General features: G+C 38.3%; 1 protein-coding gene across 1 annotated transcript; it reads left to right on the top strand.

Annotated features, from left to right (window-relative positions):
* The first annotated feature begins 187 nt into the window (after nt 1–187).
* LOC133543857 (ras-related protein Rab-11B) lies at nt 188–15,818 on the top strand. The gene is made up of 5 exons (XM_061888706.1): nt 188–341; nt 3,043–3,238; nt 10,979–11,172; nt 13,330–13,410; nt 13,488–15,818. The coding sequence occupies exons 1-5, from the start codon at nt 302–304 to the stop codon at nt 13,631–13,633; spliced, it is 657 nt and encodes a 218-aa protein (XP_061744690.1). The 5' UTR covers nt 188–301; the 3' UTR covers nt 13,634–15,818.
* Nucleotides 15,819–17,204: the final 1,386 nt, after the last annotated feature.

The following is a 17,204-nucleotide window of genomic DNA, read 5'->3' as shown; positions in this document are numbered from 1 at the left end:
AAAATAAATAAAAAAACTACATTAAGCTGAAAAACAAAATAGTAGTCGCTCAGCCCACAAGTTGAAACAGGAAGTCCAATTCCAGCCACCACTATGGATACTTCCCATGGATTTGTCCCGTGACTGGTTTGCTAGCAGCCGATTCGCCAGCTTTGCTGTCAATCAAATATGTACTTGCTTCTCATTGGACGAAAAGTGACATCACGTGCAGTGACGCACTTCGTTTCCTCAGGCAGCTCATTGGTGGCGATTACCTCGTCCTTGTCGGGAAATATCCACAAAGTACTATTACACTAACAAAATGGGAACTCGAGATGATGAATACGATTATTTATTTAAAGGTAAGGCCTCCCTAAGTGTGAGTGAACGATAACATATGCTTCCGGTTCTTAGAAGCTCGTTGGCAGGAGTAGAAGATGGTCAAATAAGTAAAGCCAGCATGAATGCTAATGTTAGCTCCTTTGGGAAAATACCGAAGTTGTTCGAAGCGTTAAAAGTACGACATGTTGTAAGTTGTTATACATTCGATATACACGCATCGTACTGTAAATATAGCTACCTTTAACCCTGTTCCCAATACAGTATTTGCGTATAACGCTAGTGAATTAGCATGCTACCGAAAGGTAAACAAGCTAATGGGGCGGGATAGCTCGGTTGGTGGAGTGGCCAGCATCTTGAGGGTTCCAGGTTCGATCCCGCTTCCGCCGTCCTAGTCACTGCCGTTGTGCCCTTGGGCAAGACACTTTACCCACCTGCTACCAGTGCCACCCACACTGCTTTAAATGTAACTTAGATATTAGGTTGCTTTGAGTCACTAGCCAAAAGCGCTATATAAATATAGTCTAAGACTACATGTGACCAATCCAGGTCTAAGACTAGATGTGACCAATCTAAGACTAAGACTAGATTTGACCAATCCAAGTCCAAGACTAGATAAATTGTCAGATAGATGGATTGGTCACTAGATGTGACTAATCTAAGACTAGATGTGACCAATCCAAGTGCAAGACTAGATAAATTGTCAGATAGATTACTCACTAAATGTGACCAATCCAAGTCCAAGACTAGATGTGACCAATCCAAGTCCAAGACTAGATAAATTGTCAGATAGATTACTCACTAGATGTGACTAATCCAAGACTAGATGTGACCAATCCAAGACTAAGACTAGATGTGACCAATCTAAATCTAAGACTAAATGTGACTAATCTAAGTATAAGACTAGATGTGACCAATCTAAGTCTGACTAGATGTGACCAATCTGTGTCTAAGGCTAGATGTGACTAATCTGTGTCTAAAACTAGATGTGACCAATCTAATTTTAAAACAAGATGTGGCTAATTTCAGCCTTAAGACTAGATGTGAGCAATTTAAGTACAAGACTAGATGTGACCAATCTAAGTCCAAGACGAGATGTGACCAATCCAAGTCCAAGACTAGATGTGACCAATCCAAGTCTAAGACTGGATGTGACCAATCTAAGTCTAAGACTGGGTGTGACCTATCTTAAATCTAAGACTGGATGTGACCAATCTTAAGTCTAAAACTAGATGTGACCAATCTTAAGTCTAAAACTAGATGTGGCCAATCAATGTCTAAAACTAGATGTGACCAATCTAAGTCTAAGATTGGATGTGACCAATTCAAGTATAAGACTAGATGTGACCAATCTAAGTGTAAGACTAGATGTGACCAATCCAAGTCTAAGACTAGATGAGACTAATCTAAGTATAAGACTAGATGTGACCAATCTAAGACAAGATGTGACCAATCCAGGTCCAAGACTAGATGTGACTAATCTAAGTCTAAGACCGGATCTGACCAATATAAGTATAAGACTAGATGTGTCCAATCTAAGTCTAAGACTAGATGTGACCAATCTAAATCTGAAACAAAATATGGCTAATTTGTGTATAAGACTAGATGTGACCAATTTAAGTATAAGACTAGTTGTGACCAATCTAAATCTAAGACTAGATGTGACCAATCTAAGTCTAAGACTAGATGTGACCAATCTATGACTAAGACTAGATGTGACCAATCTAAGACAAGATGAGACCAATCCAGGTCAAAGACTAGATGTGACCCATCTAAGTCCAAGACTAGATGTGACCCATCTAAGTCCAAGACTAGATGTGACCCATCTAAGTCCAAGACTAGATGTGACCCATCTAAGTCCAAGACTAGATGTGACCCATCCAAGTCCAAGACTAGATGTGACCCATCCAAGTCCAAGACTAGATGTGACCAATCCAAGTCCAAGACTAGATGTGACCAATCCAAGTCCAAGACTAGATGTGACCAATCCAAGTCCAAGACTAGATGTGACCAATCCAAGTCCAAGACTAGATGTGACCAATCCAAGTCCAAGACTAGATGTGACCAATCCAAGTCCAAGACTAGATGTGACCAATCCAAGTCCAAGACTAGATGTGACCAATCCAAGTCCAAGACTAGATGTGACCAGTCCAAGACTAGATGTGACTAATCTAAGTCTAAGACTAGATGTGACCAATCCAAGTCTAAGACAAGATGTGACCAATTTAAGACTAAGACTAGATGTGACTAATCAAAGTATAAGAGTAGATGTGACCAATCTGTGTCTAAGACTAGACGTGACCAATTTGTGTCTAAGACTAGACGTGACCAATCTAAGTCTACAGATGTGGCTAATTTCAGTCTACGACTAGTTGTGACCAATTTAAGTCTAAGACTAGATGTGACCAATTTAAAAAGTATAAGACTAGATATGACCAATCTAAGTCCAAGACGAGATGTGACCAATCTAAGTCCAAGACTAAATGTGACCAATCCAAGTCTAAGACTAGATGTGACCAATGTAAGACTAGTACTAGATGTGACCAATCTAAGTGTAAGACTAGATGTGACCAATCTAAATCTAAGACTAGATGTGACCAATCCAAGTCCAAGACTAGATGTGACTAATATAAGACTAGATGTGACCAATCTAAGTCTAACACAATAATAAAATATGTAGCTAACATGGCTGCTGTTCCACTGTTTGTGTTTTTTTGCGATTAGTTGTGCTTATAGGAGACTCCGGGGTGGGGAAGAGTAACCTGCTGTCCCGTTTCACGAGAAATGAGTTCAACCTGGAGAGCAAGAGCACCATCGGGGTGGAGTTCGCCACACGCAGTTTGCAGGTGGACGGCAAGACCATCAAGGCTCAAATTTGGGACACCGCTGGACAGGAGCGCTACAGAGCCATCACCTCGGCGTGAGTTTGTGTGCAAATATAGCCCTCTTCCAACTTTCACTTCCTCTGCACAACTTCCTCATTTATACAATTAGGTACACCTGCACTTAAAATCAAATCCCTTATGGTGGTATGTGAAGGAAACACCAAAAATATACATCATATCAAACTTTATTTATAAAGCGATTTTCATACAAAGTTAAAAACAATACCCCGGTGACCCATATCCCCCATTATCACATACGTACGCACGGACACCGATACCAAACACACACACCACATACACACGTATGCAACGATATGGACCAATGATTGCATGGCTGAGTACAGAGGAGAAATGTGAGTAAACACTACCACAGGAGCCATCTGCACCAGGAGATCACCAGACCATGGCCACCAGGACGCTGACACAAAAGCGCCCCACAATTACGGCCGATAACCCCTGAGGCAGATGGCTCATCTGAGGAACGTTGGAAAATAAAAATAGTAGAACTTGTAAAATAGTAACAACCATGTGTAGAGATAAAGAATAAAATACAAGTAAAACATATGAAGATAAATAGAACAAAAAAAAAAAAATATATATATATATATATATATACATATATATATATATACATATATTAGGGCTGCAACTAACGATTAATTTGATAAACTATTAATCTGTCGATTATTACTTCGATTAATAATCGGATAAAAAAGACAAACTACATTTCTATCCTTTCCAATACTTTTTTTTTTAAACGCATACTGGCACCATGTCCTTTCGACTTGCCAAACATAACAATAACAAGGCAAGTGTTAGAAAAATGTTTTTTTTTTATAAGGTGCACAATTGTCATGCACAATAGCAAAAATTTTGCTTAGGGGAATTTCAAACCTGCCTACTACCTATTCCAACCATTCTGCAATGTTGGATGCTGAATGTCTTTCCTCTAGTGGCATGGTCGTAAGGAAGCTTCAAACCTGCCTACTACCTATTCCAACCATTCTGCAATGTTGGATGCTGAATGTCTTTCCTCTAGTGGCATGGTCGTAAGGAAGCTTCCAACCTGCCTACTACCTATTCCAACCATTCTGCAATGTTGGATGCTGAATGTCTTTCCTCTAGTGGCATGGTCGTAAGTCAGATTGACTTCATGTTCCATTCGTCTCCAATGTAGTGGCATGTATTGCCAAGGTAGGCTTCCGTGGCTACACTTGTCCACATATCAGTGGTCAGAACAATTTTGCTCTGGGTGGCTTTAATGTCAGTTTACACAGCTTGAAATGTCTGCTCATACTTCCTCTCCATCAGTTTTGTAAAATGGGTCCTCGAGGGAAGAGTGTTACCAGGGTTGAGGAAGTAAATCATTTTTCTGAAACTGTCATCCTCCACCATTGATAGTTGCCTCATGTCAGTTAGCAACATATTCAGGATAGCATCAGTCAATGCAGCCGCTTGCTTTGGTGTGCACACCCTCCTTTGTACGAAGTCGCTAATGCTGGCTTGTTTCTTTCTGAAATGACAGAAACCATATCATGATTGTACATAGTAGCAACATTTACATGTAACTCAATACATACTTAGTTGATTTATTTAATAATTTCTGATGTAAAAGGCACATTTTTTCATATCATGGTCACTGCTGCCTAGTTTTTCTTGTTATATTGTTATTTTTACTGTTGTAATTGTATTCTTATGTTGCTTTTTTATTTTTTATTCTTGTAATATTTTCTTTCTTTTTTTTTTTCATTTAAACCCATGTTATTTACTTTTTAAAATCAATGTCAATTCTGTACACTGCTGCTGGAATTTAAATGTTCCTGAGGAAACTCCCTGAGGGAATCAATAAAAGTACTATCTATCTATGTATCTATCTATCTATCTAATTACACCACCGCATTAAAAAATCAGCTAAATTAAATAAATGGACATTGGAGTTGCAGAATATACCAATAATAACACCCAAATGTAACTCATCAGATCAGAACTGAATCAGATGTTGTACACGTTTCTGTTCTGAATAATAAAGGATTCATTTTAGGCAGCCTGTGATTAATAGCATGAAATATTCCAGCACCTTCATAACGTTTAGTTATACTAAAGCGTCACTCAAATATTATATAGCTTTATTGGGCCCGGCTACATTGATCCATTATGAAACTAACCTGGGATATTTCTGTCCGTTTATTGCCTTAAAAAAATCTCCTCGTTAACAATATATTAAAAACACACAAAGACGGAAACAACGGATCAATATACTCGGACTATGGACTTAAAAAAGTTCCGTACCATTGCTGCCGAAGCAATGTTGTCCTTCGTGCCACGTACGCGAGGTCCATGCTGCTCGTTTTGCAGGAAATGTCGTCTTTGAAGTCTTTAAAGTAAAGTGTTCCGACACTTTTGACAACTTAGGTTGTACACTTATATAACCTCGAGATGTTTCTCCGCTGAACTATCCGTACTGTTTCGCTCCTTCGAATGTTTCCAAACAAAGGAGACGGCGTGGTCACGTGAGCTGCACATTACACATCTTTCGTTCGCTTCCTGCCACCTCATGAGACTAATTTCCACTTATTTATTGTAAGGGAATTAGGTATAAATAGGTTATGGATACACCTGGGCTGGGCGATATGGACGAGAAAGTTTATCTCGACATAGTTTTACTTAAACTTGACATTTGATATATATCTCGATATATTTTTGGGTGAAAGTATACATATAAAGATAAATTATTGAGGGATATTCAATGAAATTGAAGTGAATGACAACTGTACTGTAAACAGTCAGTGACACTTTTATTAACTCAGCTGGTCAGGATGGGTATTAACAGCTCAGAACATAAACTGTTTAAGTAGTACAGAATTACATAACATAAATAAATAGGAAAATATAATTTATATGTAAGATAAATAACATAGCTGTGCAAATAATACAAAATGTATCAAACTCGGGTACAAAAATTAATTGGCAGGCAGGCACTTTGTGATTTCCCTTCCTGGTTCGATGACCCGCCCTATCTGACTGGCCTGTTCCTAACCAATCGTGACTCATCATAGTAAAGGTAATTTTAACGTGAAATAAATTATATCGATATTATGATATTTTCTTAATTCATATGTTCTTTATAAATATATCGATATACTTTACAAACTCGATAAATCGCCCAGCCCTTGGATACAAACAAGTAAACAATTAATGGTTAAGGCATTCACATCTTATTTGAATAAAGTGCAACCAACACTTTAGGTTGAATTAACAGGAGGAAACACTTTCTGCTCTTATTTTGAATATTTAAGAAATGTTCAATAATAGTACAGTAACCAACATTTTCACAGTAGGTATACCGAATACTTCTGATTTGGTTTGTCCAACATAAAATAATACAATATTAATACCAAAAACAAAGTGCAACCAACATCTCTTCAGGTTCAATTAACAATAGTTTACCTGCTACTTTTACCTATGTTTTTTTAAAGAAAAATAATTCAAATACAAAAGAGATTAATTTTATAAAATTAAGTGCAACCATATACGGTGTCTCCTAGGATTATTTTTATCGACTTGATTCAATTCAGAATTTGTTGTTGCCAATACGATTCTGAGACGACACAATTTTTTTAGAACGATATGGTATGAAACAATTAAGAGAGTTGAAATCAATTCAGTAACTTTTTATCAAAAAAAACCCAACCAATTTAACTGTAAAATAAATGTAAGATACTTTTGTTTCTTGCTTTAGTTTATTTCAAACATGAACACACTTACAGCATAATACATCACACAATTTCATATTATTTCTCTTTACATCATGTCCGAAAAGGAGTAGTATGAAGTGAAGCTTATTTAATCCTACCCCTTTCCCAATTCAGAGCGTTTACAAATACATATGTTCATTTGCTGACTTCTTTTTGTAGCGCAATGACATCAGTGAATGATTAACACAGCAGTTCTTGTAATAGATAATTAAGTCAGTCATGTTAAACATACTGAGATGAAGAATATACCTTTTTCAATAAGGTTGAAGGTGTTTCTCAAAATTCTTCTTCTTTGTACTTTGTAAGCACTTTTAATTTGAACAACCTCTTTAACTTCTTTACTTAATCCATTCCATAGTTTAATTCCACATACTGTTATGCTAAAGGTTACTGGACACTGCATGTGAAGTTTTTTTATTCCACTTATTTATTTTTAGGGAATTGGGTATGAATAGGATTATGGATACACACAAGTAAATAAACAACAATTAATGGTTAATGCAGTCACATCTTATGTGAATGAAGTGCAACCAACAATTTAGCTTGAATTAACAGGAGGAAACACATTCTGCTCTTATGTTTTTAATATTCAAGAAATGTTCAATAATAGTACAGTAACCAATATTTCCACGGTCGATTTACCTGATACTCCTAATTTTGTTTTGTCCAACATAAAATAATACAATATTAATAACAAAAATAAAGTGCAACCGACATCTGTTAATGTTCAATTAATAGGTTTACCTGCTATTTTTACGAATGTTTTTTTCCTATAAAAATAACAAAAGTACAAAATATATTAATTTGAAAAAAACAAGTGCAACCATATCTCCTCAGATTAAATGAGCGGTGGTCTGACCTGGTACTACTCTCATTTTAATAAACACCTACAATAGTAGAGAAAAGTCACAACACAGCAACATGAAGCCATAACACATTACAAAGACAGAATAGAAGTGACAGCGAACAAGTTTCGGCGACTCACCGACTTCCTATTGAACAAAGTTGGAAGAGTAAGTGTAGTGTGACTACTTTTTCAAATGTTTTCCTATTTTAATAATACCAACATACTATGTTCATGAAGTGGGTGCAATGCCGTAATTTGCTCTGCTATCACTTCCATTCTCTCGGTCGCGCCCTTAGTTAAAATTTGTGTTGCAACTTTATATTATTATGTTGTGCGTTGGTTTTTGTTGTGACTTTTGTAATTGTTCGGTAGCTGAACGTTGTTGTGTTGTATTTTATGATATGTCTTGTGGCGTTAGCATTTTTTATGATCTTTGTCAGCCACCGTAGCTTTCCGCAATTCTTGTTTTGCCGACTGATGGCGATGACGCCACGGACTTGAATAATGTCCTTATCATGAAAAGTGTTAAACTTAATATAAAGTTTGCCGTTCCGAAATCCTAGTATTGATAAAAGTGATCGGTTTTCCTTTTGAAACAATGTTGTATCGATCCCTATCTTCCAGAAAGCAAACAAATCGATACATCTTCACATCTCTAGACTGTCTACTAGTTGGCTGCATCTATGCCAAAATAACATATGCAGACTTACAGAGGCTGTTTTCAACTTGCATAAAGTTAACATCCATCCATCCATTTTCTACCGCTTGTCCCTTATGGGGTTGCGGGGGGCGCTGGCGCCTATCAGCTACAATCGGGCGGAAGGCGGGGTACACCCTGGACAAGTCGCCACCTCATCGCAGGGCCAACACAAATAGACAGACAACATTCACACTCACATTCACACACTAGGGCCAATTTAGTGTTGCCAATCAACCTATCCCCAGGTGCATGTCTTTGGAAGTGGGAGGAAGCCGGAGTACCCGGAGGGAACCCACGCATTCACGGGGAGAAAATGCAAACTCCACACAGAAAGATCCCGAGCCTGGATTTGAACCCAGGACTGCAGGACCTTCGTATTGTGAGGCAGACGCACTAAGCCCTAAAGTTAACATTTTGAAACCAAAAATTATAACTAGAACACTTACCAGATGAGGTATTTTATCATTATTCAGTCCCTCCAGGATTTTGTGGGATTTAAAAAAAAAATGTTGCGGAGTAAAAATGCCGGTTAGAAAGTTTGGGCAAATGTCGATGTTTTAAGGCCTTTTCAAATAACATTAAATCAATGTGTGGTTTTATGATTTTTTTAAAATAATTTTTCACAAATTTAAATATTATTTATTAATAAATACTGTTGCAGGTAGGGCCGGCCGATATGGTCTTTTTTTGGTATCTCAATATTTTTAGGCCATGTCACGATACAAGATTATACTTCTCCATATTTTGCCTTAGCCTTGATGCATGTAATCACACCAGTAGGATGATTGTATGTGTCTATATTAAAACATTCTTGTTCATACTGACAATGCATTACTGCATTTTTTTTTACTTTCATGCTTTCAATTTACCAAAACTGTATTTATTAAACAGTTATTAAGCAGTGGCACAAACATTCATGTCATTTCAAAACAGAAAATACAAAATTGTCAGAGACGTTTGAAAACAAGCTATAAGTGCACTTTTGTGCAGGATGTCACCAATATGACATATCAAAACAACAATAAATTAAAGTGTACTTTTTTTTACAGAACGCCACTACAATAGTTAAAAACAAATAAAGTGCACTTTTGTGCATGATGTCCCACAAGATATTTCAATAACTGTCAAATAGAAATTTGCTGCATAATAGGTTCCTGCGGACATTATGTCCTTCTGTTGTTGACTTTTAATTTTTTCATACGGTGTTCATATGGAAATAGTTGCTTCGGCATTTGGTTGGTGTGACTCCGAACAGCGATGTAGACATGTGGAGTTTCAAGCAATCCTCATTCTCTAGCGGGTGATTTTTCAAATGATGCTACATTAGCAGTGCTGCTACTTTTTGTAGCAACTCTTTTGCCGCATAAATGTTGAACATATTCCCGCTTGAAGCCAAACCACCGCCGGACGATGGATCCTGTGCTGTTTTTCTTGGGAGTTAATTCTTCCTCCATTTGTTACTAAATTCGCACCTTCTCTCTCTCTCGTATTACCACCCCGCACCTCACCGTTAGCAACACAGCTAACGTTACCATGTCGCTACCTCTCTGCTCCACGGGAGCGTTTGACGTTGCACACATGACGTATGTAAGAAGGTGCGCTTGGTTTACGTCTCTGTGAGAAGGAGAGACAAGAAAGAGTGGGAAACGCCTGTAGTGTAATGCCCGCAGCTAAAAGCAACTGTGTGAGAAGTTTTGAGAACGTATACTCAAATATCACGATATAGTAATTTTCTATATCGCACAAAGACAAACCCGCGATATATCGAGTATATCGATGTATTGCCCAGCCCCAGTTGCAGGCATCAGACATAGTTGCAAAGCCACGTATAATTTGCGGGGATTGGTTGAGTTTTCGTGAATTGGAGCGATCGCGAAATTTTGAATTCCTGCAGTGACTACTTAGGTGCTTAACAAACTATATTGGAAAAAAGATCTAAATTTTTCGCAATTACTAATTATGTTGAATAAAAATAGCTTGTCTGCTCTAAAAATTGAGTCGTTAATGCACACACACAACAGCCCCAGAGAAGCAGTTAACTAATTGCAGTCATAGACTATACATTCAATGATTAAACTTTGCCAAACTGCTATCATTAGCTGACCGCACACAAAGCTAATTTGTGTGTGGGTGCGTTACGCGGGGCGTAGTTCACTTGTTCACAGCCGAAGGAAGGCGGGATACAATTCTTACACGTATTAACACGTTGGAAAGTTAGCACCATCTAGGCTTTTGCGCAAAGGTTGCTAACAGTCACTATAACTGTCATCTCGGCATGCAGCAGTCTTCTCCAACCTGCAGCCACACACACCCTTGTTTGCGCACCCTGCTCCAATCACCAGTCAGGACTCAGTTTGTACACGTTCACAGCCTCACAGACAGTCTGAAATTACAAACATTTAACACAACCAAAGCTGCCAGGTCGGTTCAATAAGCGACAATCTGTTTTTTCTTTTTGTTTTATCTCCATCAGGTATTATCGCGGCGCGGTCGGGGCGCTGCTGGTATACGACATCGCCAAACACCTGACGTATGAGAATGTGGAGCGCTGGCTGAAGGAGCTGAGGGACCACGCCGACAACAACATTGTTATAATGCTGGTCGGCAACAAAAGCGACCTACGGCACCTCAGGGCCGTGCCCACTGACGAGGCTCGGGCCTTTTCGGGTAAATTCCTACTTTTTTTTTAACTGTACCATAAATGAACCAATGGGAGGTTTTACCTAAACTGTCTAACATTTTCCTCATTTGGTCGTTGGATAAATAAACTATCACAAACAAAAATACATTGGAGCTGCTAATGTTGAATATTGGAATTTAACCGAAATGATCTTGAAGGTTGAGGAAATAAATCAAACACAATTTGTAGTCCAAACGATCATCATATGGACTCTGGACTCTAGGAAGAGGTTCCGCAGCTTCCGTATTTTTTCTTCCCTCACGCCGTAAGACTCTTGAACGCATCATAATAAACCCCTCAATTCCCCCCAAAAATAGATTAATTCCCTGCAATATAAAGACAACATAACATACATCCATAAACGTGGATGTATATGCAAAAGTGCAATTTATTTATCCGTACAGTAATCTATTTATTTATAGCTGCACCTTATTGCTCTTTTATCCTGCACTGCAACGAGCTAATGCAACAACATTTTGTTCTTATCTGTACTGTAAAGTTAAAATTTGAGTGACAATAAAAGAAGTCTCTCGTCTAATATTAGACTAAAAGATTAAGTGCCTTTTCTTTGGCTTCTTTGGACGAGTGTGATAATAACTGTAGAGCCAGAAATGGATCTACGTTAAAAAGGTTTTTTTCAAGTAACTTTGTAATACCAGCAGACATAAGAAACATGAGATGGCACAAAATGTTGACATCTGACTACTACAGACCATAATTGCTAAAATACCAATTAGATATAATTCGGTTGTATCAAGTGGTGTGTTTTATACACTAAAGGAAGTGTATTCATTCCAGCCACGTTTATCAAACACCACAAGGAGACACTATCGCGACAGCTTCCTCTCACCTCTCAATTATACACTTAATTGAATTTAAATAAATTTAAACAACCCACATTTTACTTTATTTTCTTATTGTTGTTATTATTAGTAATAGATACCACATTTTGTACTTTAATGTGTACAGACTGAATCCTGTCGTCATTGCTGCATACCACTTCTAGGCATTAGCAAAAAAACGATAAAAATTTGTTTGAGAAAAATACAAATATCGATTTAACCACTCTAATGTCGACCATCTACGGATACTCCCTTAGGTATCGACACCAGCGATTTATGTATCAATCTACCCACCCTGTACGTGTACTCCTGGCTGTGACAATGCTAACACTACTTGGAAATTTCCTATTAATATTTGCTTACTTTCTGCTGCAACACGGTTCTATCCACACTTTTTCAAGATTACTTAGCACGAATTTATTGTGTTGTTTCAAGCTAGCTTAGCCATTAGCTGGCCTGTTGTTGTCTTGGTGTTCAACATGGTAAACGTCATCCTCTCGTGGTAATGATACTTAAAATACTAAGAAATGAGATGTGACCAAGAACCCGATGGTCACTCTGTCAGAGCGACAGCATTCCTCCATAGAGAGAGGAGAACCATCCCGTAGGACAACCATCTCTGCAGTAAACCACCAATAAGGCCTGTTTGGTATGGTGACCAGAAGTTTGCCAAAACGCAACCTGAAATATTCTCTGACCGTGAGAAAAAACAATACTGGTCTGATGAGACACTCCTTGGCGTGAATGCCAGGCATCATGTTTGGAGCAAACCAGGCACCGCTAATCACCAGGCCAATACCATCCCAACAGTGAAGCATGGTGGTGCAGCATCATGCTGCGAGTATGGTGTTCAGATGCATGAACTGGCAGACATGTCAGGATAGAGGGAAAGATGAATGCAGGAACGTACAGATACATCCTGTATGAACACCAACACTTTCAATCCAGCGCGATGGAAGATAGGTGTCGTATTCAAAATGATTTGATGCTGTAATAGCATCAACAAAGTATTGAGCAAAGGCTGTGAATACTCATGTACATTAGATTTTTGTTTTGTTTTTTAACACATTTGCAAACTATTTAAAAAAGACATTTTTGCATTGCCACCATGGAGTACTGTACATTTTTTGAAGAGAATAATTATTTAATTCCATTTTAGAATAAAACTGTAACATATTAAAATATGGAAATAGTGAAGCACTGTGAATACTCTCCAGTTGCACTGTAAGCCTATTTGGGTGTGCTGTTTTTGTGTATCGCTCTAATATACTCAAATGTGTAACGCTCTTGTCATTTTGTCAGAAAAAAACACGCTGTCCTTCATCGAAACCTCTGCCTTGGACTCCACCAACGTAGAAGAAGCATTCAAGAACATTCTCACCGGTAAGCAAAAAAAAATTGGCTGATACTTCAAACGTTATTTCCTCAATTGTCCTTGTGTCTAAATATCTCCCCCACAGAAATCTACCGCATTGTATCTCAGAAACAAATATCGGACAGATCGGCACACGACGATTCCCCGGGAAACAACGTGGTCGACATCAGCGTCCCGCCCACCATTGATGGACAGAAGGGCAACAAACTGGCATGCTGCCAAAGCTTGTGAAGCCCCTCCTCCCTATTCTTTCTCACTTTTGACTTTGATCATCTGCCTTTTTGCTGCTTTACTTGCAGGATTGCTGAGACTGAAGACCCGGTATTTTTATGTTTCAATTTACACAGAGCTAACTGACCGTGGGCAGGATTTCCCTTCAAATAAGAATCTGACTTCTAGGTGAAAATCAAATAACGATTGCTTTCAACACAACTGGACGGTCGGGGTATGACATGGCACGCCGTTCTTTATGGAGGTTAATTTGTGTCTTTTTATTACGAAAGCTTTTTTTTATTTGACACTAAAAATATGTAACTGATTTTTTTTTCGTTTGAGCTGAATTCTTTTTACATAGAATCATTTAAAAAAAAAAGTTTTTTAAAATTCAGTGTGTAAAAAATGTATTGTAAAAAAATTGTGCTAACAAATTCAGTGTCGAAAAATTTGCTGCTTCAAAAATCATGTCATGTCATATAATTCTGTAAAAAAAAAAAAAAAAATTATTTTTGAGATGGTTTGTTTCGTTAATAAGTAATACACATTTAATAGGACACTTAGAATGTACATGAAAATGCAGAATGTGGGATTTACAATATTAGCTATGAACAATAAAACACTGAATATTGAGAATATATTAACGTCGCACCTCTACTTCCCAAGTTCCCAAACCACGAACTCGATCGACATATTTTATAATCGAGCAAGAACAACAAAGGTGTGACAAACATGGCATAACATAAAGGCCCAGGGTAAAAACAATCCACTTATTTCTAAAAAAATACCAGAGTTTTGCAGGACTTTGTCGTAGGAATATTCTTCCGTCAGACACTCACAATCAGGCTTTTTTGCTCTGTAAACAAGCCCCACTCACTCTTTTTGTGCCTGGTCTGCATAAAGCATAGTTTATGGTGTACTATACCAAGGTAGCCCAGTGAACTGCCTTTTTATGCTGTTTTGCATGACCCGTGTCATGTGACTTCAAACTTGACACCTCATTGCCTGGTTTTGACCCCGGATCGATTGCTTCAGTCTTAATTTAGTGGAAAAGTCTTGCTTTTGGAGCAGCACATTATTCAGCACTGATTTTTTGTTTTGTTCACTGAATTTCAAATCACATAATTTTTTGCAATAACTGTCAATATAATTTAATGTAAAAAAAAAAGAACAAAAAAAAATCAGTTCCCAAAATTCAAACGCTAGACATTCAGTGTCAAAACACGCTTTAGTAATAAAGACACAAATTAACCTCCAGAGCTGTGATGCTTTCCGTCATCCCCATACCCACAGTAACTATCCCACCTCTGTAACTACCTCCAAATACTGACAATTGCTGAGTTGGCTTCATCCCTACCTTTCTGTCTTGGTGCCCTTTGTACAGGGTGAGGGCGTAAAAATGCCGGCTTTTTCAGTCAGTGTGAAAGGGGCTTGTGTCTGATGCTTGCTGTTGCTGAGTCCACCATGAGTCAAATTCCTGTCACTAACGATCCCATTGACCCACTGATGTGAACACGGTGGCGAGGGATCTTAGTGTTCCGTGATTCCTACCTTGTCCTGTACATGTGACACGTCATGCCGCAGTGCAAACCCCCTTTCATGCCTGCTCGACCTAACTCGTCTTCTCATATGCGAGAATGGAGTGTGCTTATTTAACCATACAATGTGGATTTCCCCCCCCCCATTTTTGAGGGGTGAGGAGTTGGCAGGAGCCAGAAAGCAGCCTGGCTGTGACTGTCTTGACTCAGTATGGGCAAATATGAATGAACCGTTCAATTTTTTTTATATTACAGGACACCAAAGGAGGACGGATGCAATCATTAGCACAACTAGCAAAGCTTTTTGCAAGCATGAGCAAATGTGAGTAAATTAGTGTTTGTTTGGGCTTTGTGTGTTTGCGTGCGTGTGTGTATACCACTTTAAAAGTTAAAAAAAACAAACATTTGCACTTCCAATCATTTCAATGTTTCATACCCAGATGTTCTTAACACTGGTGTGACCTTTTGAGAAATAAATGTGTCATCTGATTGCATTTATATGGGAACATGAATAACACTCCCTTTTGAGAAACATCCAGTAAAAGTTTATCCATTGAGAAAAGAGAACCTGTAAGCATGCGTGACTTGTTGCATCAAAACATTTCCCTTTTCTTCAACGTTAGGACTAAAAATTGCTGATGCATCAATAAAGACCATTTGTATAATGATGTATCCATTTTATTTTTGGAGCTGTGTTTTGTCACAAAGGCTTCCCAAATGTCAAATGACATCATACACTTTAAATGATTTATAGATATATCATACTTGCACTGTGTGCGTGCATATATATATATATATAGATGTGTATAAATGTATGTGTATATTTATATATGTAGATATGTGTATATATTTATATAAATGTGTATATATACACACACGTATGTGTGTATATAGTCGAGGTTTCTGTGGTTTATTCATTATACAGTGCTCAATACCCAAAAATCCCCAGAAGAGCAGAAAAACCTGCAAAACAGGCTTGTAGGGATGAAATAGCCTGTGTTTTTTCCTGACCTAATGTATATACAGTGGGGCAAAAAAGTATTTAGTCAGCCACCGATTGTGAAAGTTCTCCCACTTAAAATGATGACAGAGGTCTGTAATTTTCATCATAGGTACACTTCAACTGTGAGAGACAGAGAGTGAAAAAAAAAATCCAGGAATTCACATTGCAGGAATATTAAAGAATGTATTTGTAAATTATGGTGGAAAATAAGTATTTGGTCAACCATTCAAAGCTCTCACTGATGGAAGGAGGTTTTGGCTCAAAATCTTAGGATACATGGCCCCATTCATTCTTTTCTTAACACAGATCAATCGTCCTGTCCCCTTAGCAGAAAAACAGCACCAAAGCATGATGTTTCCACCCCCATACTTCACAGTAGGTGTGGTGTTCTTGGGATGCAACTCAGTATTCTTCTTCCTCCAAACACGACGAGTTGAGTTTATACCAAAAAGTTATATTTTGGTTTCATCTGACCCCCTGACATTCTCCCATTCCTCTGCTGTATCATCCATGTGCTCTCTGGCAAACTTCAGACGGGTCTGGACATGCACTGGCTTAAGCAGGGGGACACGTCTGGCACTGCAAGATTTGATTCCCTTTCGGCGTAGTGTGTTACTGACAGTAACATATGTTACTTTGGTCCCAGCTCTCTGCAGTTCATTCACCAGTTCTGGTTCTGGGATTTTGCTCACTGTTCTCATGATCATTTTGACCCCACAGGATGAGATCTTGCGTGGAGCCCCAGATCGAGGGAGATTATCAGTGGTCTTGTATGTCTTTCATTTTCTGATAATTGCTCCCACGGTTGATTTTTTTCACACCAAGCTGCTTGCCTATTGTAGATTCACTCTTCCCAGTCTGGTGCAGGTCTACAATTATTTTCCTGGTGTCCTTTGACAGCTCTTTGGTCTTGGCCATAGTGGAGTTTGGAGTCTTGACTGTTTGAGGCTGTGGACAGGTGTCTTTTATACAGATAACAAGTTCAAACAAGTGCCATTAGTACAGGTAACGAGTGGAGGACAGAAGAGCTTCTTAAAGAAGAAGTTAC

Source organism: Nerophis ophidion, linkage group LG26 (genome assembly GCF_033978795.1).
Source record: "Nerophis ophidion isolate RoL-2023_Sa linkage group LG26, RoL_Noph_v1.0, whole genome shotgun sequence".
Taxonomy (NCBI): domain Eukaryota; kingdom Metazoa; phylum Chordata; class Actinopteri; order Syngnathiformes; family Syngnathidae; genus Nerophis; species Nerophis ophidion.
The sequence above is the reverse complement of the archived record's forward strand: the minus strand, read 5'-3'. Positions and strand labels throughout refer to the sequence as shown.

Coding starts and splice junctions, on each gene's coding strand:
- LOC133543857 (XM_061888706.1), top strand. CDS start 302: ATGGGAACTCGAGATGATGAATACGATTATTTATTTAAAG. Junction 11,173..13,329: donor CGAGGCTCGGGCCTTTTCGG/GTAAATTCCTAC, acceptor TCATTTTGTCAG/AAAAAAACACGCTGTCCTTC. Junction 13,411..13,487: donor ATTCAAGAACATTCTCACCG/GTAAGCAAAAAA, acceptor TCTCCCCCACAG/AAATCTACCGCATTGTATCT.